The 23,555-nt window shown below is 53.1% G+C and overlaps 1 protein-coding gene across 7 annotated transcripts in view; it reads right to left on the bottom strand.

The window, feature by feature from the left end:
* COL18A1 (collagen type XVIII alpha 1 chain) overlaps window positions 1-23,555 on the bottom strand; it is a 253,004-nt gene that overhangs the window by 14,955 nt on the left and 214,494 nt on the right. For 6 of the 7 annotated variants that reach the window (XR_010591666.1, XM_065562229.1, XM_065562230.1 and 3 more), the window contains 13 exons: window positions 22,702-22,773; window positions 21,954-21,980; window positions 20,906-20,950; window positions 14,173-14,235; window positions 13,127-13,162; window positions 12,337-12,426; window positions 11,376-11,405; window positions 11,215-11,241; window positions 10,352-10,414; window positions 8,730-8,804; window positions 7,916-7,951; window positions 5,308-5,361; window positions 4,199-4,261 (listed from right to left, as the gene is read on the bottom strand). Coding sequence is in view for 6 of the 7 variants with exons in the window: in XM_065562229.1 (XP_065418301.1) it covers window positions 4,199-4,261; window positions 5,308-5,361; window positions 7,916-7,951; window positions 8,730-8,804; window positions 10,352-10,414; window positions 11,215-11,241; window positions 11,376-11,405; window positions 12,337-12,426; window positions 13,127-13,162; window positions 14,173-14,235; window positions 20,906-20,950; window positions 21,954-21,980; window positions 22,702-22,773 (681 nt within the window). In the remaining variant the exon portion in view is untranslated. The remainder of the gene's footprint in view (window positions 1-4,198; window positions 4,262-5,307; window positions 5,362-7,915; window positions 7,952-8,729; window positions 8,805-10,351; window positions 10,415-11,214; window positions 11,242-11,375; window positions 11,406-12,336; window positions 12,427-13,126; window positions 13,163-14,172; window positions 14,236-20,905; window positions 20,951-21,953; window positions 21,981-22,701; window positions 22,774-23,555) is intronic. The other variant, XM_065562226.1, reaches the window with a different exon arrangement.

Below are 23,555 nucleotides of genomic sequence, written 5' to 3'. Positions count from 1 at the left end.
CTGCAGAGAGAGGAAAGAGTTCACTGGGTTTCATAGAATCATAGAATCTCAGGGTTGGAAGGGACCTCAGGAGGTCATCTAGTCCAACCCCCTGTTCAAAGCAGGGCCAACCCCAACTAAATCATCCCAGCCAGGGCTTTGTCAAGCCTGACCTTAAAAACCTCTAAGGAAGGAGATTCCACCACCTCCCTAGGTAACCCATTCCAGTGCTTCACCACCCTCCTAGTGAAATAGTTTTCCCTAATATCCAACCTAAACCTCCCCCACTGCAACTTGAGACCATTACTCCTTGTTCTGTCATCTGGTACCACTGAGAACAGTCTAGATCCATCTTCTTTGGAAACTCTTTTCAGGTAGTTGAAAGCATCTATCAAATCCCCCCTCATTCTTCTCTTCTGCAGACTAAACAATCCCAGTTCCCTCAGCCTCTCCTCATAAGTCATGTGCTCCAGCCCCCTAATCATCTTTGTCGCCCTCCGATGGACTCCTTCCAATTTTTCCACATTCTTCTTGTAATGTGGGGCCTAAAACTGGACACAGTACTCCAGATGAGGCCTCACCAATGCTGAATAGAGGGAAATGATCACGTCCCTCAATCTGCTGGCAATGCCCCTACTTATACAGCCCAAAATGCCAAGAAGGCAAGAAGGGCACACTGTTGACTCATATCCAGCTTCTCGACCACTGTAACCCCTAGGTCCTTTTCTGCAGAACTGCTGCCTAGCCATTCGGTCCCTAGGCTGTAACAATGAATGGGATTCTTCTGTCCTAAGTGCAGGACTCTACACTTGTCCTTGTTGAACCTCATCAGATTTCTTTTGTCCCAATCCTCTAATTTGTCTAGGTCCCTCTGTATCCTATCCCTACCCTCCAGCATATCTACCACTCCTCCCCGTTTAGTGTCATCTGCAAACTTGCTGAGGGTGCAGTCCACGCCATCCTCCAGATCATTAATGAAGATATTGAACAAAACCCTTGGGGCACTCCACTTGATACCGGCTGCCAACTAGACATGGAGCCATTGATCACTACCCGTTGAGCCCAACGATCTAGACAGTTTTCTATCCACCTTATAGTCCATTCATCCAGCCCATACTTCTTTAACTTGCCTGCAAGAATACTATGGGAGACCGTATCAAAAGCTTTGCTAAAGTCAAGGAATAACATGTCCACTGCTTTCCCCTCATCCACAGAGCCAGTTATCTCATCATAGAAGGCAATTAGGTTAGTCAGGCATGACTTGCCCTTGGTGAATCCATGCTGACTGTTCCTGATCACTTTCCTCTCCTCTAAGTGCATCAGAATTGATTTCTTGAGGACCTGGCTCCATGATTTTTCCAGGGACTGAGGTGAGGCTGACTGGCCTGTAGTTCCCCAGATCCTCCTCCTTCCCTTTTTTAAAGATGGGCACTACATTAGCCCTTTTCCAGTCATCCGGGACCTCCCCCGATCCCCATGAGTTTTCAAAGATAATGGCCAACGGCTCTGCAATCTCATCCACCAACTCCTTTAGCACCCTCGGATGCAGGGCATCCAGCCCCAAGGACTTGTGCTCATCCAGCTTTTCTAAATAGTCCTGAACCACTTCTTTCTCCACAGAGGACTGGTCACCTCCTCCCCATGCTGTGCTGCCTGGTGCAGTCGTCTGGGAGCTGACCTTGTTTGTGAAGACCGAGGCAAAAAAGCATTGAATACTTTAGCTTCTTCCACATCCTCTGTCACTAGGTTGCCTCCCTCATTCAGTAAGGGGCCCACACTTTCCCTGACCTTCTTCTTGTTGCTAACATACCTGAAGAAACCCTTCTTGTTACTCTTAACATCCCTTGCTAGCTGCAACTCCAAGTGTGATTTGGCCTTCCTGATTTCACTCCTGCATGCCTGAGCAATATTTTTATACTCCTCCCTGGTCATTTGTCCAATCTTCCCACTTCTTGTAAGCTTCTTTTTTGCGTTTAAGATCAGCAAGGATTTCACTGTTTAGCCAAGCTGGTCGCCTGCCATATTTACTATTCTGTCTACACATCGGGATGGTTTGTTCCTGCAACCGCAATAAGGATTCTTTAAAATGCAGCCAGCTCTCCTGGACTCCTTTGCCCCTCATGTTGCTCTCCCAGGGGATCCTGCCCATCAGTTCCCTGAGGGAGTCAAAGTCTGCTTTTCTGAAGTCCAGGGTCTGTATTTTCCTGCTCTCCTTTCTTCCTTGTGTCAGGATCCTGAACTCGACCGTCTCATGGTCACTGCCTCCCAGGTTCCCATCCACTTTTGCTTCCCCTACTAATTCTTCCTGTTTGTGAGCAGCAGGTCAAGAAAAGCTCTGCCCCTAGTTGGTTCCTCCAGCACTTGCACCAGGAAATTGTCCCCTACACTTCCCAAAAACTTCATGGATTGCCTGTGCACCGCTGTATTGCTCTCCCAGCAGATATCAGGGTGATTGAAGTCTCCCATGAGAACCAGGGCCTGTGATCTAGTAACTTCTGTTAGTTGCCGGAAGAAAGCCTCGTCCACCTCATCCCCCTGGTCTGGTGGTCTATAGCAGACTCCCACCACGACATCACCCTTGTTGCTCACACTTCTCAACTTTATCCAGAGACTCGCAGGTTTTTCTGCAGTTTCATAGGAGCTCTGAGCAGTCACACTCCTCTCTTACATACAATGCAACTCTCCCACCTTTTCTGCCCTGCCTGTCCTTCCTGAACAGTTTATATCCATCCATGACAGTACTCCAGTCATGTGAGTTATCCCACCAAGTCTCTGTTATTCCAATCAGATCATAGTTCTGTGCCAGGACTTCCAGTTCTCCCTTCACGAGGTTGGACTCATGCAGTCAGCCTGAGGGGCTTACTCCTCCGCAAACTAACCAAGACCCTCGCTGTGGGTCTCTGCCCAATACAGCTGTACGCAGACACCCACATCTCCGGAAACACCTGGACACCTCTGCCCCTGAATGCCCAGAGACGCTGAAGACCTGGTTGTCAGAGGGGCTGCGCTAGGGTCACTGGGAGTGGTGGGGAGCTCAGTCCCTCTGAGAATCAGGCTCTTGGGGGGGGGCATGTCTCAAGTCAGGTACCCAAATCCCTGAGGCTGCCAACGTCAGTGCAGATTTACAGTCACAGCGCCTTCATCCACACTGCACCACAAACACGGGCATGGAGAAAGGCACTGGGGGTGGGGCTGGGGAGGGAGAACGCACATGTTCGCTGGGCAATCAGCGCAGATACGGCAGCCAGTGTGGCTGAGGGGGGCCAACTCTCTTGGAGGGCCCACAGGAGAGGAAGGTCGAGGCTGGTGCCAACAGAGCAGAGCAAGGAGAAGCAGGGGTTGTGAGCCAGTGCATGGAGGCTTTTGAATATAGGCAGCAGCAGTGAACCCTGCCTGCCAGGCAGGCTGGAGATGGGCACAGCGTGGCCAGGAGCAGGGAAGCTGCCGCACAGGCGGAGCATGGTGGGGAGCTGGGCCTCGGGAAGCCAGAGCAGGTGGCAGTGGCAGCGAAGGGTGACCGAGGGTTTCAGTCGGCCATTGGCATTCATCACGGCTCCCTTCCCTCCTGCCCTCTGCCCAGGGCTGGCTCTCTGCTGGGACATGCCACGCAGCGCCCAATAGCGTGTCGGTGAGGCGGGGACAGTAGCAGAGCGCCCGTGACTCACGGCTGTTTCCCTCAGGGCCCTCCGCTCCTGGAGCCTACACAGCAGTAGCTAGGCTGGGACAAGTGGGGACGGCTGCCCCGGCCTGTGTGCCTGTTTCCTTTAACAAAGCAAACCATGCTCCACGCCAACAACTTGGGCACAAGCGTGTTCCCGTCCCCCCCAGCCCAGCCCTCTCCCTAGCGCCCAGGGCCATCTCTAAGGATGGGGCGGATGCCCTGGCCGCCAACATCCAGGGGTCATCACCACAGCACAATCCGTCACCTCCACTCTGATTGGCTGGCTGTGGGGTTTTTTGGGTTCTATGGGGGTCGGGGGACACTGAAAACTTTTTCCACCCTGGGCTGCTCCTGCCAGCATCCCTGCCCTCCGTCCACCCTCCAGCCCAACCCTCCCCTCTCACTCATTAAACCTGCGTGGTGCCTCTTCTCTCTGCTATGGCAGTTGGCTCTCTGGGTAGGGACTCTCCCTCTGCACAGCGCCAGGGCAACATGGCAGGCCATTGCCAAAGCCGGCTGCAGCACCTCCAGCATGCCATTGTCCTCAGGGGCACTCACCTGCAAGCCAAGCCCTCCGGGGTCCCCTTTCTCGCCCTTCAGCCCATTCATGCTGGGACGACCCTGTAGACAAACATCAAGCCAAGGGTTCAGAATGCAGTAACTTATTGTAGACACTGCTCAGTCCCACAGCTGTGCCGACTCCGGCTGATGGCACACCACCACACACTGCACCCGAGGAGGGCTTTCTTAGGCAGCACTCCTCTCGCTAAAGCAGAAGGGAAAATGCACCAGGGAGGGAGGGGAACATGCCCTCAATGAATTGGAGACGTTTGCGAGCCCCCAAGCTCTACCAGTTCATGTAGTTCTACTGACCAGTGCTGTGACCATCCAGTTCGAGCTCCTGTACAGTACAGCACAGCCCAGAGACCTGCCCCACAGTCATTCCCAGAGCAGAGCTCTTAGAAAAACAGCTGACGTTGGTTTAAAAATTGTCAGTGATTGAGAATCCACCGCGACCCTTGGTAAATCGTTCCAGAGGTTAATTACTATCACTGTTATAAATGTACACCTTATTTCCAGTCTGAATTTATCTGGCTTCAACTTCCAGCCATGGGAGTGTGTTAGAGCTTTTCTCTGCTAGACTGAAGAGCCAGTTATTAAATATTTGTTCCCCATGTAGGCACTTATAGATCATGATCAAGTCACCCCTTAACCTTCTCTTTGGTAAGCTACATAGATTGAGCTCCTTGCGTCTATCACTCGAAGGCAGGTTTTCTAACCCTTTCATCATTCTTGTGGCTCTTCTCTGACCCCTCTCCACTTTATCGACATCCTTCCTGAATTGTGGGCACCAGCACCGGACACGGGATTCCAGCACCGTTCGCACCAGTGCCAAATACAGAGGCAAAATTACCTCTCTCCTCCCACTCCAGATTGCCCTGTTTATGTATCCCAGGATAGCAATTGCTCAGCTTGCTTGTGTGCATCTGGTGAAAACACGAGCACAGCGAGAGCTCTTCAGCTGAGGAAGCTTGCAGCATCGCCAGTGTTCCCTATTAGCCTCAGCATGGGGGTGTCTCCACTTCCTGCAGCCAGGCAGGCAATGGGAGCACCAGACCCAGCTCACCCAGGGAACAAACCAGAGACGAGCTAAGAGAAGTTCTTACCGGTCTGCCAGGAAAGCCGATTTCCCCCTTCTGTCCAGGTCGCCCATGCGGGCCCTAAAAGGGAGAGCAGGAAAGGAATACACACTCAGTCTGCACACCCATGCAGGGACAACATGAGCAGAAACAGAGGGGTAAGCGGTGCAGCTGGCTCTGTGCTGGACGACTAGCTACGAAGGACAAAGGACACTGGAGTGGAAAAGCCTGGTCATGCTTCATTCCAGTGTCCTCAGCATACACCTCCTGGCTCTGTGCATTCCTAAGTACATCAGAATGGCCATACTGGGTCACACTGATAGTACATTCAGCCCAATAGCCTGTCTTCCAACCATGGCCAGAGCCAGGTGCTTCTGGCAGTCAGAGGTTTAGGGACACCCAGAGTGCGGGGTCATGTCTCTGACCATCTTAACTAATAACCATTGACGGACCCATCCTCCATGAACTGATCTAGTTCTTTTGTTCAGTTATACTTTTAGTCTTTACAACATCCCCTGGCAATGAGTTCCACAGGTTGACTGTGCATTGTGTGAAGAAGTACTGCCTTTTGTTTTAAACTTGCTGCCTATTAATTTCATTGGGTGACCCCTAGTTCTTGTGTTATGTGAAGGGGTAAATAACACTTCCCTATGCACTTTGTTCGCATCATTCATGATTTTATAGATCTCTGTTATATCCCCACTTTAGTCATTTCTGAACAGTCCCAGTCTTTTTAACCTCTCCTCATATGAAAGCTGTTCCATACCCCTAGTCATGTCTGTGGCCTTTCTCTGCATCTTTTCTAATTCTGATGTATCTTTTTTGAGATGGGGTGACCAGAACTGCACGCAGTATTCCAGGTGTGGGTGTACCATGGATTTATACAGTGGCATTTGGTGGAATCTCCTTCCTTAGAGGTTTTTAAAGTCAGGCTTGATGAAGCCCTGGCTGGGATGATTTAGTTGGGGATTGGTCCTGCTTTGAGCAGGGGGTTGGACTAGATGACCTCCTGAGGTCCATTCCAACCCTGATATTCTATGATTATGACATTTTCTGTTTTATTATCCATCATTTTTCTAATGGTTCCTAATATTCTGTTAACTTTTTTTGACTGCCGCTGCACATTGAGTGGATGTTCTCCGAAAACTACCCACAATGGCTCCAAGATCTCTTTCTTGAGTGGTAGCAGCTAATTTAGACCCCAACATTTTATATATATAGTTGGGATTATTTTTTCTTATGTGCATTACTTTGCACTTTTCAACATTGAATTTCACCTACCATTTTGTCACCCAGTCAACCAGTTTTGTGAGATGCCTTTGTAACTCTTTGCAGTTTGCTTTGGACTTAACTATCTTGAGTAATTTTGTATCATTTGCCAATTTTGCCACCTCACTATTTACCCCTTTTTCCAGATCACACATGAATATGTTGAATAGGGCTGGTCCCAGAACAGACCCCTGGGGGACACAACTACTTATCTCTCTCCATTCTGAAAACTGCCCATTTATTCCTACCCTTTGGTTCCCATCTTTTAACCAGTTACCAATCCAGGAGAGGACCTTCCCTCTTATCCCAGGACAGCTTACTTTGCTTAAGAGTCTTTGATGAGGGACCTTGTCAAAGGCTTTCTGAAAATCTAAGTACACTATATCCACTGGATCCCCCTTGTCCACATGCTTGTTGACCCCCTCAAAGAATTCTAGTAGATTGGTGAGGCATGATTTCCCTTTACAAAAACCATGTTGACTCTTCCCCAACAAATTATGTTCATCTATGTGTTTGACAATCTTGTTCTTTACTAGAGTTTCAAACAATTTTCCGGGCTTGGGTGTGGGAATCTCTCTCACATCCTCTAGGGTGAAAATGTATGCAAATAATTTATTTAGCGTCTCCAAATAGCATTGTCTTCCTTGAATGCTCCTTTAGTCTCTCCATCACGTAGTGGCCTCACTGCCTATTTGGCAGGCCTCCTGTTTCTGATGTACTTAAAATTTTGTTGCTGTTAGTTTTTGTGTTCTTAGCTAGTTGCTCCTCAAATTCTTTCTTGGTCTGTCACATTATACTTTTACATTGGATGTACCAGAGTTTATGCTCTTTTCTATTTTCCTCACTAGGATCTGACTTCCAAATTTTAAAAAGATGCCTTTTTGCCTCTAGCCACCTCTAGCTCTCCTGTCCGTGACAGCTGGGCCTTTCCTGCAGCTCAGATAGTGCATGTGAGTTGTGAGCATTGCTCAGCACCGATCCACAGACATCTGGGTCGGAGGCCACATGCCTGCTCCTGGCAATTGGACCCTGGCTAGAGAGTCAGAAGGGCTCCAGAACAAGCTCTGGGGTTTGCCAAACCCTTGGCTCCTCTGGCCAACTGCCCCATGCGAGTGCTTGCTAATGAGCACTTGCTCTGAGCACCGCCCATTTGGGCTGGCGTTTCCGTTGCAGATCCCACTTCGGTACCTCTCAAACCAGTTCTGAGCAAGACGAAAGGAGACTGCTCTTGGAGTATGAAGACCATCCCCCTGAACACACAATCTGTGTGCGCGACCCCCCATTGTAGTGAACACCTGGCACCCAGAGGGCGTGAAAAGCCATCCCTTATTGACAGAATGTTAGAAAGATGTAGGTGCTAACTTACTGCTGGGCCCATGGGTCCCACCAGCCCCTGCTCACCCTGTGTGCAAAGAACAGGAAAAGAATTAGCATTAGGATGCACATGTGGCCATCCCACAGTCTCTTCCTGGGGCCATTTCTCCATCACCCCCATGCTGACGTTATCTCCCCATCTCGGGGTGCCGCTGCTGTGCCGGCCATGTAGTCCCCAGCACCGCCCACACTGAGCACAGCCTACTAACAGCTCTTGCAGGCAAGGGACTAGGAAGTGGCCTTTCCCAGTGCTCACGTACCACCAACACCCTGGGACATTTGGGGAATTGTGTCCATGTTGTGGACAACACACCCGATTGCCCTGCAACCTCCCTAACCATGAGCCAGCCTCGAACTCTCCTCGCTCCCGCAATGAGCTGACCTCCCTCGGCAGGTTCGGCCCTGGCAGCTGTGGGGGCCGAAGGGCAGGGACGGCTTGGTGCCCTGGCTGAGCATCGGAATGAGATGTGTGTGCGTGTGGGGGCGGGGGTGAGCATCGGAGGGAGATGGGCGCAGGGACAGAGCAATGTAGGCCAGTGCAGTGAGTCATGGCCAGTCGTTGCAGCCCCAATTCCCCAGACTGGGTGTGAGCCCTCACTGCATCCCACGGCTGCTCAGTGTACACACTGCCCCCCAGAGGCAGATAAACCTTCGTGTGAAGCGGCAGGTTGGCCCTGAGCAGACCCTGCCCTGGAGCCAGCTACCCTCCCACTTCCCAGGGCGTGGTGCTCCACCCTGCGCCGGGGCGCCCAACGCTGGGTGAGCACCCACAGCAGGCCCGACGAGAGCCCGAGTCAGCGCGTGACCTTGTCTCCTTTCGTGCCAGCTGAGATGCCCGTCCCATCTGGGCCGATGATCGCGCCAGGCTCTCCTTTCTCACCCTTCCAGGAGATAAAACACGCAGGAGTCAGAAGAGAGACAACCCAGCCCTTGCCCAAATAACAGCTGCCTTCCCACGGCTCTCCGCGGCTGCCCAGGCGGCAAGGGAGTGCTGCTCTCAGAGTTTCTCTAACAGTTAAATACAAGCCCAGAGGGCTACGCTCTGGCTGTGGACTCACCCTGGATGGGGCGGTGCTCTGCTGCACTGCCCAAGAGCAGACTGTGACCTAAGAGAGGTACGGCTGACAAACGGATGGGGACTTCTGTCCCTTTCCTTTGCTTCTCCACCATCTCTCTGGGCTCCCAGCGTGGGAGAGCACAGCTTACCTTAGTAAAGTGCCATTGCTAAAGACTGGGCTAATGAAAAATAATGGCACAAATTACTCAGATTCTAAGGTCAGAAGAGACCACTGTCATCATCCAGTCGGAGCTCCTGTACAGCACAGGCCAGAGACCTGCCCCACAATAATCCTTAGAGCAGAGTTTGTAGACAAACATCCAATCTGGATTTAAGAAGTGCCAGTGATGGAAAATTCATGGCCCTTGGTAAGCTGTTCCAATGGTTAATTGCTGTAATGGTTAAAAATTTACACCTTATTTCCCGTCTGATTTGTCCGGCTTCAACTTCCAGCCATTGGACCCTGTTAGACCTTTCTTGGCTAGATTAGTATTTGTTCCCCATGTCTTATGTTTTGTTCCCCAGGTAATCAAGTCACCCCTTAACCTTGTCTTTAAATTAACGAGATTGAGCTCCATGAGTCTATCACTCGAAGGCAGGTTTTCTAATCTTTTAAGCATTCTTGTGGCTCCTCTCTGACCCCTCTCCACTTTATCAACATCCTTCCTGAATTGTGGGCACCAGACCTAGACACAGTCTGGCAGCAGCACCAGTGCCAACTACAGAGGTAAAATAATCTCTCTGCTCCTACTCGAGATTCCCGTTTATGCATCCCAGCATCGCATAGCTCAGTTTGTGAGCATGAGGGGACAGAGCTAGCATGGCGAGAGCTCCCTGAGCCAAGCTGGGGCTTCTCAAGGCATCATGGAAACCCCACGACTGGAGACATTTAAAACAACTCCACAAAAGGCAGCAGGGAGCAGTCCTGCAGCAGCAGTGGGGATGGAGGGATGGGATAAGCCAGAAGGTGATTTTACACCTGGCATTTCTCTCATTCAATTCGTTCCACTGGCAGAGAGTGTGACCACTGGATTCCCTGGTACCCAGCTGCTGGAAGGAGCACAGCTGCTCTCCTATTACTCTCCTGGGATCTGGTGACATCTCACAGAGCGACGGCCGCCAGCGTGGTGGCCTCAGGTGCCTGAACCAATATGAATTTCCACGCCCCACAGGGCTAAAGGAGTCTGAGGTCAGTGCTGTGACACGACTGTCTATGGTCCCTTCCACTATGAACTGGGAGCTGGCAAGGACCTGTCAGTGGGGCTGGGAGCCAGAGAGCAGGAACTTCGTAGACAGGAAACATCACATCGCCACAAATCAAAATCACCCATTGAGCACGGGGGACAGAGACAAGCAGACAGGCAGTCCTACCTTCGGTCCTGGAGTGCCTGGGAAACCTGGGTCTCCCGGGTCTCCTTTAGGTCCCACTGGGCCCTGCAAATGGAAGCAGGGAGGAATAGCCATGAAGACAGTGTAGTGATGCAGGACACTCCTTTACTTCCAGTACTGTGGGCTTCCCGCAGGGGCGCTGGAACAGTTTATATAGTGGGGGGGCTGAGAGCCACCGAACCAAACGGTAAACCCGGGATATGATGGAAACCACTTCAAGCCATCACCCCTAGTTCCAGCACCTGTGACTTCTCCCAAGGTGGGCAGGCAGGGAGACTCCTTCCCAGGGCTTAGAAAGCTCATGCCCACAAAAGGCATTTGCAGCTTGCTTCACCAGCAGCCTGCTTGCTTTGACAGGCAGGAGTTTGCACTTAATGTATTCGGCCAAAAAAAATAAAACGTGCTGCACAGCTCAGCTTGTCTCGCACAGCCTGTGTAGCAAACACGTCTCCACAGACAGTGTTTAAAAAAATCTTAAAGCTCTTGAAAGTGACGGGAATCAAAATGAACCTCCGCTCTGGCCCATTCACAGGCAGGCCTCCACGAACGCCCTGCCCCGCCATCCGACAGAGGTGGTGTCTCGCGGGTGCCACGTTAGAAAGAGTGAAGGGGCCAGATTCCCAGCCAGCATACGCAGGCTTTGACTCCAATGGGGTTACACTGGTTTACACCAGCTGGGGACCTGGCTCAGAGAGGAACTAAGCATTTAGCTCCAGGTCCAGGCTGTGAACACCCCGGATTGGTGGGTGTCTGGATCCGGTGTAGGCTCCCACCGGGGACATGGGCTCCTCAGCACGGGGCTCAGGTCTCTTTCCCATTCTCAGTAAAATCCTAAAGCTACTCACCGGGAAGCCAGCATGGCCTTCTCTGCCCTGAGGAAAGAAACAGACACCTGTAAACTCTCTCCCCTCAGGCACTGGGATAAGCGTAAAACGGTTGATGCACAAAGGGGACTGCTGGGGCTGCTGGCTGGACAAATGACAGGGGGATGCTCAGGGCTACGTACCTCAGGGCCTGGCAAACTAGCTAATGCTCTCTGAAAAGGAAAAGATACACATTAGACCGCGGATCCTCGCCGTCTTCCTCCTGCCTCCCTCAGCGATGTCCAGAACTGACCTTCTGCCAAGGGAGGGGCTGACCCATTAGGAAACTTTGCACAAACTTCAGCAGGCTTTGGCTCAGGGTCACTGCTCTGCTTGCTAAGGGCGAAGTGCCCTCTCCCCAGCGTGACATGCCCCAACCAAACTCGGGTTCTATGGGGTTGGTCCTTTCCCATTTATCGCCACTTATTCCCTCTCCCGCTGACGTGCTTTTATCAGCTAGGGGTTACAGTGCACGAGAAGCTGGATGTGAGTCAACAGGGTGCCCTTGTTGCCAAGAAGGCTAACGGCATTTTGGGCTGTATAAGTAGGGGCACTGCCAGCAGATCGAGGGACATGATCCTGTGGTGTATTTTTAGTTATAGCACTGGCCTGGTCTAGCTCCCATTTGTCTGCGTTTCACCTCCAGCCAGCTCTGATTTCCCTTTGCCTAAACCCTCCGCTCTCTTCTTTCCTCTTCCAGCCCTTCCCGCTTGCAGGGCCGGCCTCTCTGAACTCACAGGAGTATCAGCCCGCGGGAGCACTCTCAGGCTTGGGGCTTTTACTCCACGTTAAACATGTGCCTTTCCCCAGGGAGCAGCTCCACAGCCCGGCCCAATCCTGCCAGCAGTGACACACCTGCACCCAAGCACAGCCCGGCTCCAAGCTGCACGAGCCATGGGACGCTGGGGCCCCAGCCGGGGTCAACACCAGCCCATAGTAACTCCCCAGTGCTAGGCGGGATAAGGCACTGCTCAGCCTGGTGCTAAACCTGAAGGAACTGGCACATAGCAGCTGGGTGTGGGTAGAGAGGGAACAGGTTGAGAACAGCCTGGGCCCAGGGGACCCAGAGACAGAAGTGCAGGCCGCAGGGTGACGCGTCCTTACCTCTTCACCCAACTCATAGATGACCTGTCCCGGGGGTCCAGGGAGCCCGGGGGGACCTGGGGAGCCCACTCCATCTTGGCCTCGTTCACCCTGAGAAAGACAATTCAGTGCAGGCTTCCTTCCTACTGCACCCAACCTCAGCCCACACTGCCCCCTCTCGCAACTGCGGGGCCCTCCCCCAAAGCCTGCCCCCCCTCGTAACTACGGGCCCAAGCCCCCGAGCCCACCCCACCGCTCATAACTGTGGGCCCAGGCCCTGAGCCCAGACCATGCTCCTCACTGGGCCCCCGAGCCCAGACCGTGTCTCCCCACCTTGCTCCCAGGGGACCAGGCCCTGAACCCAGACCACGCCTCCCCCACCTGGCCTCCACGGTGCTGGGCCCCTGAGCCCAAACCGCGCCCTCCACCTCGCCAGGCCTCCGATCCCAAACTGCACCCCCCTGGGGCTGGGTTCCCAATCCTAGCCCTCCCTCCCTGCCCCCCAGTGGCCTGAGCAGCTGGGGGTGGAGACAGAGCTTTGTGAAAGCCTGGCTTCCTCCCAGGCGTTCAGAGCAGCCCAGAGGCTGATGGACCAGAAGCTGAGCTGGGCCAGCATGGCAGGAAGGGAGCCAGCCAAGCAGGGATGTGACACCGTTCAGAATCAACAAGGGACCAAAATACGCACACAGCCCCCCCGCCCCCCTCCCGAACCAGAACAGAGCTCAGGGGGCTGGGGGAGGTGGCTCCGTGTGCTCGCCTGAGGGCTCCCCAGAGAACAGCGGCATGCCCCGGCACCCAGCGCTGTACTCACTTTAGCCCCCTGACTGCCCTTGTCACCCTTGGGTCCCTGCAATGAGAAGTGAGAGTGAGAGCTGCTCGCCTACGCGCGCAGGAAAGAGACACAACACACAATCTTCACTTTGCTATGGTGGCCTCTGAATCCATACTCCCGGCGTCCAGTTGCAAAGTGCCAGCAAGGTAGAAGGGGCAGGCTCTGGTACCTATGAGTGTCTAATGCTCACTTCAGAGACAAACTAGTCCTGCCTCTGCCGTCAAGGGAACAGCAGGGGGGCTGGTCCGGAGAGAGCAAAGAGACAGAACAGGCTCAAATGTCCCGGGACGTCTCCTGTGGCTACCAGACTCTCCCCATTAGCAACTGTTCAGCAAGGGACAGCCCTGGTGGGAATGGCGCCATCACACAGGCGAGCCGCATGAATGAACCATGAATGGAGGAGCTGAGCCTGACGAGGTAACCAAATGGGGTGAAACAGTCCTTCTTGGGCTAGCGGGAGCTGCATCTCTGCTGATGAGAATGCCCCTGCCTCTTGGCATGGCCTGGCCTGTCCCCAGTAAAGCAGCAGATGCCCCCCGTTATCTGCTAGTGGAGTTTATACACCAGTGCAGACTCTGCACCTAGGGCAGGGCAGGGCACCAAAAGGAATCGGAAACCTGGCCAAACATCAGAGCAGAATGGGACTCTCTGGACTGCACGTAGAAGAGATGTGAACCGGGCCGGGGTGGGAAGCGATGGCCAGGGACGGGCTGTGAACAGCCCAGGCAGGTCTGCTCAGCTGACAGAGAGCAACTCAGATGCATTTTATCAGTCCGCAGCGAGGACTTCAATGACAGGGCAAGGGACACCTGACATTTGCCGCTGGGGAGCAGAACATCTGTGTGTGTCACTCGAACTGTACTGTGAGAACAGTATATAGCTGTGAGAACAATCCAGGCCCTGTTGTCTAAAGAGGGCTGTACCTGCAACCAGCAAACACTTGGGCAGGTCTCTAAGAATATCAGACTTCAGAGTCCACAAACAGCAGTTAGGGTGGGTCAGGGAGCTGGAATCCCGACACTCACCTGAGGTCCTGGGAAACCTTCCAGCCCTGGGCGCCCATCCACACCCGGAGCACCATGGTCCCCCTGGAACACACAGACAATCATAGCACATTGAGACTTTGCCTTCGACACGGAGAGCCCTGGTCCCTGGGGGTGTGAATCGCATTCTGGCTGCCACAGAGCCCCACCCAGCTCTAGGCAAACCCCTTAGCCCAGCAGCCACTCTGGGCAACCTTGTTCTAGGGTCCACGTAAGGGTTTTGGGTGGATTCTGTATCACAAGACCACACATTTTACAAATCTGCCTGATGACACTGTTGAGCATTTTGAAATATTGACCTGTCATTCCACCTCGCCACCCCTGCCCCCAGAACCAGTAAGAGTTTGCGTGATCTGGGGCATACAAAATTAAGTTCTAATCTATGAAATGCACGTATTTAACACTTGCTACAGCCATCAGTAACTATGTGTTTGAATCACAGGGGTACGGGGGGGGGGGGGGGGGAGGAGTCGGGGCAGCCCTCAATTTTCATTAGATACACCGACCACTCTTTTAATGTGAAAAATATTCAGCCCATTATAAATATATTCAATAATAAGAATAATTTGAACCAAATTCTTAACGTTGGAATCATTATACCTGAATACTAGTGATCTCCCTCATTCAGACTATAGCTGAGCGCCCCAGGATGAGTAAGACAAGTCACGGCTTGTGATCTCCCAAAGCGAAAGCTGATTTTGTTAGGTCATTGCTACACACCACACCTCCCTGCCCTGGACAGAACATGGTCCGTGGCAGTTTGGCGCGGTTGCATACGCATCTCATAGATGTACAAGGTGCATCACTCTCACAAGAGCGCCTGTTTAACTTCAAAATATCCGGAGAGCACGCACGGCACTGTCTGCTACGGTTTTGGGAAGGAGAGACTTGTCTGCGCGGATCCATCCCTAATGGATTCCAAGCACTTTTACCCACCCACGCATGAAGATGTGCTCATTTTCCATTTTCTTTAAATGCTTCGGTTGTTGGGGGTAAGGAGGTGAGCTCTGATGGTGCCTTTGCCAATTTTTGCTGCCCGATTTCTGCCGTGTGTCCGACATGGTGGCACGATTTGAGTGTCTGTAGCAGGCAGCCACGAATTTGGTTGCCTGTTCAATGACACCAAGCTCTGCTGCACTGATGTCACCCAGCAGAGAGAGGGAGCATCTAGCACACCCAATCGTCAACATAGTGCCTTTGCCAAGTTAACCACTGTATCACAGCCTGAGTGCATGGGCAGCTAACAGCCCTGGTACAAGGTGAGCCTGTTTCTAATTAGCAGCAGCATGCATGTCTAGTCCAGCTCTCCCTTGGACTGGGGGGTTCCATGCTCCCTAAAGACGCTGTGCCCTGTTTGCGGTAATGGTGCAAGAGCAAGACAAATACGTCAGTGTCGTCTGATAACATGGATATTCCCACCAGTTCCTCTTTCGTGACCATCACCATTTGTTGTACAAGGATGCTGTCGGCCTCCTCATGAGAGATGGCCATATCTTCTCCGTTGACCACTGCATCTCCCTGGTTTATTTCAATCGGGCTACCATCTCTGCCTGTGATGATTAGTTTGTGCTTTAGTAGGAGTCGCTCGTTAAACTTCTTGTCTTGAATGAGTTCTCTACAAATCTTATCAATTGTGTCTTATTTTCAGTAACCATCAAGACAATTTTCTGTGGAGGTGTGACAGAGTGTACCAGGCCCAGAGGTCCCTGCTGTAGGCCACAGGGTCCTATCATATCTGCCATAGAAAAAGAGCAGTAGAGAAGCCCTCCAAGCAGCCTAAAGAGACTGTGCAGGAGGCAGCCAATCAGAGAAAGGCTCCAGGGAGCAGCAAATCCGAGGGTTGCAGACCCATGTAAAAGGAGCTGCAGAGACAGAGTCAGGCAGTTGCTGCTGGAGCTGGAGGAGTGAGGACTGTGTTCTGGGCTGGCGGAAGGAGCAGCAAGACCACAGACAGATCAGTTGCTGGCAGGGACTGGGGGAGCAAGAGAGAGGTCCTCACTGGCTGCTGGGATTGAGTGAAAGGACTTCGGCCCTACGGTAAGGGTGAAGCATTTGTGAAGGTGCTGGAGCGGGGGAGTGGGCCAGGGAACTGTAGCAGCACAGTGATTAGTTAAAGAGGTTTTGTTTTGTTGAAAGCTCACAGACTGTGTGTGAGACTTGGCCGGAGGGCTCAGTCACCGAAACCGCCTGAGAAACCAGCAACAGGGGTCACCACAGACTGAGAAAGGTGGGTACCACCTTGTTACAGGAGGTAGCTGTGTGCTTATACTCAACAGATGCACACCGCTTGTTTCTGTAGCTCTGCTAGATCTTGTGACTCTCTTTGTGCTGAATTCTTGGTACCTGCCAAAGACAAGACACACATCACATGCTGCTAGCTTGTGCTCAAGGCAGACTTTGAAACTGGTCATAAAGTCCTTGATGATACCACCTGCTGGCCAGTGAACTATCCAAAGAACTGTGGAACCACCAATGACCAAGCAGGTGATTTCTTGTGAAGTATGTCTAGTTGACACCTCGGTCTGCAGCTGCTTCTTGAGGCTATACTGAGCCTTGGTAGAGGAGCAACTCCTGTGATAAAACATTCTTGATGTCAACGTCTCATGAACTTACTTACAGGCCAATCACTCTTGAATAGATAAGGCTAGTGTCCAATACCAACCTGTACATGCTTATCTTTTGTCACTGCCAGTGTCTCTACTACCCTTGACATTGTGTCATACAATCGTCTGGGCCAGCTACGTTAAAATTCTGGCATTTGGCGAATAGCACTTGTAAGAGTGTGTTCACTCACTGCTTGCGGCACCTCCTGCTGGCCGTCCTGGGAATTAGCTCTTGCGCGCTCCCTCCAGTGGTGTCTTCCCCCATCTTGTCTCACTCTGCGGCCCCCGCTCATTCCTGGATCGGCAGTCTTCTCTTCATGGCTTAGCCTCCAGCCAGATCACTAAGGTCCTCCCCTTCCGGTGAATTCAAAGTCTTTCCAGACCCACTGTCCGGCTGGTGTCTCCCATGCCCTGGCCACACCCCAGTGGCTGGTAGGGGAACCCAGGCCCACCCTCTACACTGGGTTCTAGTCCAGGGACCCTGTAACAAGGAGTCACGGGCCGGGTAGAGTCCTATGCCTTGCTGCTGTTTCTCTGGGCTTCTTCCTACCTATCTGACTTCCCCCATCTCTGGGTTTGCCAGCCTCCAACTCCCTCCCCTCAGAGGGACTGCAGCCTACCCAAACAACAGCTCCCATCTGCAGTCAGTTACCTGGCTTTATACAGACACTGCCTGTTCCTGATTAGCTGCCTCCAGCCTAAAGTGCCCCTGTTTGCAGCCTCAGTAGCTGATTGGGCCCTCCTGACGAGTGTGAGGAGCACATGCCATCACAATGTGTCATCTACACTGACCAATGGTGGTGCCACTCTACCACCAATGTCTATTATTGCCTCCTGGTGCTTAGTGGGGGTCTAAGGGATCGATGCACAGCTCTAGCTTCTTCAATGGCAGGGGTGGCTCCCGGCACTAGCACAACAAGCGCGTGCTTGGGGCAGCAAGCCGCAGGGGGTGGCGTGCTGGTTGCCATGAGGGCGGCAGCCAGGCAGCCTTCAGTGGCATGCCTGTGGGGGGTCCGCCAGTCCTGCAGCTTCGGCGGTTATTCGGCGGCGGGTACGCCGAAGATGCGGGACCGGCAGACCACCCACAGAAACGCCGCTGAATCCATGTGACCAGCGGATTGCCCGCAGGCATGCCGCCGAAGGCCGCCTGACTGCCGTGCTTGGGGCAGCAAAAAACATAGAGCCGCCCCTGTTCAATGGCTCTCTGTCCGGTGCATCTGCAGCAATCCTGGATTTCATTTCTTCTTTAGGGAGCACTTGTATGTGCGCCTCACTGGTGTCTTTCATGTTTGCAATGTCTTCCACCAGCCAGCTGCACAGGCGGAGGCTAAGAGCCCAAATCTTGAGCGCCTCTGGCTTCAGGCTGTTCCCAATGAGACACATCTGTCGCCCTGACATGGCATCCCGGGAAGTATGCTGCCTGCCAGGGGCCCGTATCCGAGACGCTATGGAGGGATTGTCGAGGATCATCCAGCCCTCTATTACCCCATGCTACTCATCCATGTGGGTACTAACAATACTGCGAGGTATGACCCTCAGCAGATCAGAAGTGACTACGGGGCTCTGGGAGTATGGGTGAGGGAGTTGGGAGCACAGGTGATGTTCTCTTCGATCCTTCCGGTCAAGGGTAGGGGACCTGGCAGACACAGATGCATCCTGGAGGTGAATGCCTGGCTGCGAAGATGGTCTTGCCAGGGTGGCTTCAGCTTCCTTGACCACGGGATGCAGTTCCAGGAAGAAGGACTGCTCAACAGAGCTGGGGTCCACCTATCGAGGAAGTGGAAGAGCATATTTGGATACAGACTGGCTAACCTCGTGAGGAGGGCTTTAAACTAGGTTCGTAGGGGGCAGGTGACCAAAGCCAACAGGTAAGTCAAAATTATGGTGACCCGGGAGAAGATTCGGAATCTGGGGGGAGCATGGGTTGTTATAGCAGGGATAAAGGAGAGACAAGAGAGAATTGGGGGGAGGGGAATTAAATCAGTATCTTAGAAGTCTGTATACTAATGCAAGAAGTATGGGGAATAAGCAGGAACTTGAAATGCTAGTCTATAAACACAACAATGACATAGTTGGCATCACAGAGACTTCATCAATGATTTAGATAATGACATAGAGAGTACACTTATAAAGCTTGTGGACGATACCAAGCTGGGAGAGGTTGCAAATGCTTTGCAGAATAGGACTAAAATTCAAAATGATCTGGACAAACTGGAGAAATGGTCTGAAGTAAATAGGATGGAATTCAATAAGGCCAAATGCAAAGCACTCCATTTAGGAAGGAACAATCAGTTGCACACATACAAAATGGGAAATGACTGTCTAGGAAGGAGTACTGCGGAAAGGGATCTGGGGGTCATAGTGGACCACAAGCTAAATATGAATTAATAGTGTAACAACTGTTGCAAAAAAAGTGAACATCGTTCTGGGATGTATTAGCAGGACTGTTGTAAGCAAGACACGAGAAGTAATTCGTTTGCTCTACTCCACACTGATTAGGCCTCAACTGGAGTATTGTGTCCAATTCTGGGCGCCACATTTCAGGAAAGATGTGGACAAATTGGAGAAAGTCCAGAGAAGAGCAACAAAAATGATTAAAGGTCTAGAAAACATGACCTATGAAGGAAGATTGAAAAAACGGGGTTTGTTTAGTCTGGAAAAGAGAAGACTGAGGAGGGACATGATAACAGTTTTCAAGTACATAAAACGTTGTTACAAGGAAGAGGGAGAAGAATTGTTCTTCTTAACCTCTGAGGACAGGACAGGAAGCAATGGGCTTAAATTGCAGGTTTAGGTTGGCTATTAGGAAAAACTTCCTAATTGTCAGGGTGGTTAAGCACTGGAATAAATTGCCTAGGGAGGTTGTAGGGGACTGGACTAGATGACCTCTCAAGGTCCCTTCCAGTCCTATGATTCTCATCTTTCGTGAACTACTCTAAGATGCTACCTGGCAAGTATTCCGTGGGTCGCAGGTAATATAACCCTTTCCGTGTGGAGCCCTAGGCATGGATAACAGTATGAACCAAAGTAAGCCTGGTTTTAGGAGAACCATAACACACCAGGGATTAGCTTGCCAGAGAGCATGGTACAAGAACATCCAGCATTCTCAAGAGATGGTCCAGGAACACACTGCCCCTCCTTAGAGAAGGACGGGAGGACAGGACCATGGATTTTGTTCAATCAGCAGGTACAAGGTACAGGAGAATGACAAAAAGCATGCGGAACAGAATGCATAACCTGTTTGTATTGATGTATGCAAGGAGAGTGGAAGGAGAGCCATCTTTGTATCAGCCATGGGGACATTCCCAGTTATGCTATTGAGCCTTTACCTTGTCTCGAGTGTTAGTGTCCCTGTGACCCATTGGACAGGGCGCTAGGACCGTGCTTTGCTAACAATAAACCTGGCTGAGTACCTTCGCCACCAAACCGAGCCTGTGGCCTTGAGTAACATTGAGATCTATGGATCAGCAGACTGTACAGAGCCGCTAGCACCGGTGCTCCCGAACAGCAGAACCAGCAGCGCTCCGCAGCACGACCACCTCCGTGCAGAGCGGGCATGCCCAGCTGCCAGGAAGTAAGGCAGCATCAGTGTCACAGTTTCTAGATGCAGCGGCCCATCTCCTCTCTCTACTCTTATGTACATCATCACGTCTCAGTTCGGGGTGGGTGAGGGGGAGGGAGGTACTAGCAAGGTATACTGCTAATGCAGACATCACATATGTACCTTGGAGCGAACCATGTTCCATAACAAGATACTACTCTGATGTTTTCATTACAAATAACTGAAATCCAACAAAGGTGGTTTCATGTGTCACCTGGCTTGTCAGTCAGGAGGGGCATGGTATCAAGGGCTCACATTTCAAAATGCTCAACAGTGACAAGGTGTCAGCAGGCAGATTCTTTGAACTCAGGGTCTTGACATTCGGAATCCACAAAAAAACCCACCCCCACTGTCTGGACACTAAAACACGGTACTGCCCGATGCTTGCATTGGCTCCCGGTCTACTCATGGACTGGGCAGGGCATCATCCCTTCAGTGGAGCCATCATCCCTTCACTGGAATTCCTAAGAAGGGGTTGAAGATTTTGTGAAGCTGTATGAAGTGATCCTACCTTTTGTCCTGGCAAGCCAGGCAGCCCAGGGCTGCCAGCGTCCCCCTGGAAGGTAAAGAACAGTAAATCAGTACGGAGGAGGAGCTCTCCTGCGTGCAGCATGGAAAATGTGTGCTGGAAATGCACATTTCAGAGGTTGCATGGACCACCCCATGGATCAAGCATGTGAGGGGGGCCAAGGGGCTGACAGCAACAAGCTGCATGTGTCCATGCCATGGCTCACCAACACTGTCCTTCCTTCCAAGGCAAAGATTTCTCAAGGCACAAAGGGCAGTCAGATGGCTAATTCCCAATGACACATCAGGAGGCAGGTCCCTACCTGCCCTTTGTGCCTCTGGAAACCGCCCAGGCTTTCAGAGCACTCCTGGGGATGGGGTGGGCTTTGTCCCTGCATAAAAACAGCTCCTCGCTGGGAGAGGCGCCGCCTCAGCATAAACGACTCTGCTCTGAGGCAAAGGAATAGCGAATATCACGGAAAAGTCCTGGGGGGACATCCTGGCTCCAGGGAATTTAATGGCAAAACTCCCTTTGCTTCAGCAGGGCCAGGATTCCTCCCCATGTGTCTCCCTTGCAGACTGACGGCGGGGCCGCGCTCGACTGGATAACAGCCCAGCGATACCCTATGTAATATGTACTACGAATCGGTCAGCGCTCAGAACGGACCGGACACGTGCTGGCCAGAACGGCCACGCAGAAAGGCCACTGCCCAGATTTTTTGAGACAACAGCATAATATTCTAACTCCTGCTTTTCTCTCCGCTGACTTCTGTCCTGCTCCTGGGGCGTTCCCACGTGATCTGATCAATGCCTATTAGAGAAGAGGGAAGGATCTTCTGTGACACACGCCAGAGGGCCGGGGAAAGTTCCCCACTCTGCACAGGAGGGGGACTCCCCCAAGAAGAGCTCTGCCCAGGGACGGGGGCTGGATCAGCCCCAGGGACTGGCCATTTCATCAGAGGACGCGTCTCACTGTACTGCTTGGCTGGGGTTGAACAGCTCAAGTCCTGCTAGGGCAGATAGGTACAAACAGATTCCCAATGGCTCCTGACCTTGAGTCCGGGGAGTCCCGGTGGCCCCTGTATGAACAGTGAATAAATACAACACGGTATCAGGCGAATGAGCCGAATGAGTACGTGTCCCCTCAGAAGCCCCTGAACCGCTGGGTACTTTGGTGTTTGTTAATAATTTCACTGCAAAATGACACCAGTGGAGCCCCCAGGATCACACGCTGCCCCGGGGGCGCTGTCACTCACTCCCAGCCAGCACCAGCAGGAGACAGCTTTTACCAGCATCCCCCCTCCCCTACTCTGCAAGCACCTGCCCCTGCTGGCTTCACACTCCCGGCCTCACAAGCTGGCCTGGGGGTCCGGGCAGGCGAGCCGGCCAGCTGGGGGTCCGGACGGGCGCTGCCCGGCGAGCCGGCCAGCTGGGGGTCCGGGCGGGCGCTGCCCGGCGAGCCGGCCAGCTGGGGGTCCGGGCGGGCGCTGCCCGGCGAGCCGGCCTGCTGGGGGTCCGGGCGGGCGCTGCCCGGCGAGCCGGCCTGCTGGGGGTCCGGGCGGGCGCTGCCCGGCGAGCCGGCCTGCTGGGGGTCCGGGCGGGCGCTGCCCGGCGAGCCGGCCTGCTGGGGGTCTGGGCAGGGGTTAGCAGGCTGGAGCTGCAGGCATGAAGTCCATGGACTTGGGGTGGTGGTGTTAATTTCCTTGCTTAGCACCCTGTGCAATGCCTGGTTTCCTGGGCAGGGTGGAAGAATCCTCCGGAAGGGAGAGCCAAGGTTAACCGACGGTCGGGGGGACTTACCTGTGGCCCTTCAGGACCACGCTCTCCAGGAACGGCAGAAAGGAACGGCATCCCCGAGCCTTCCATGTCTCCCTAGGGTAACAAACACCCGGGGAGATGCAAACACGGCTCACTCTGCCACCCGGGGCCGAAACAAGGGCAGAGGCACGGGAGCCAGGCTGTTTTGCAAGGCAGAACCACAGCAGGCAAACAGCGAATGGGAGCGGTGTCAGCCGGGAGCCCAGGGCCTAGCCGGGAGCTTAGCCTTTTCTTCACAGAGCGAACCAGCTGTGGGATGTGGTACCCGGGGCATGGCACACAGGCCTCCGAGCTCGGATAGCAAAACTGCCGCCGCCTGGGGAGCACCTTCACTGCACAGCTAGAACCCCCAGAAGCAGGCCCTTCCCCTCCCCGTATCTGCTCCAGAGCAGTGGGAAGGGAAAGGCTCCCCACACACTGGGAGGGACACCGGAGTTCTGCCCCACCACACAGCTGCAGGGCCTGCCAGCTCAAAGCCACTCAGCTAGTGGGTCGCAGGTCAGAGCGAGGGGGCTGGGAACACACGAGTCAGCTCAGAAAGGGGGTCTTACAGGCAAGAGCTGGGATCCCATTAGGGTCCCAATGGACAGTCCAATGCAGGCACCAGAGCGGGTGGACAACACGCTCCCCACGGGACCCCCTGAGTGTGGCCACCCAGAGCACACAGGCAACGTGCCCCCTGCATGACCCGCACAGAGCACACGCGCAACATGCTCCCAACGGGACGCCCCAAGTGCAGCCCCCCGACCGTGTGGGTAACGTGCTCCCCGTGGGATGCCCTGAGTGGGGCCCACCAGACCACAGGGGTAATGTGCTCCCGATGGGACACCCCAAGT

The sequence above is a fragment of the Chrysemys picta genome, chromosome 11 (genome assembly GCF_011386835.1).
Source record: "Chrysemys picta bellii isolate R12L10 chromosome 11, ASM1138683v2, whole genome shotgun sequence".
Taxonomy (NCBI): domain Eukaryota; kingdom Metazoa; phylum Chordata; order Testudines; family Emydidae; genus Chrysemys; species Chrysemys picta.
Note: the sequence above shows the minus strand (reverse complement) of the source record. Positions and strands in the feature narration are given on the sequence as shown.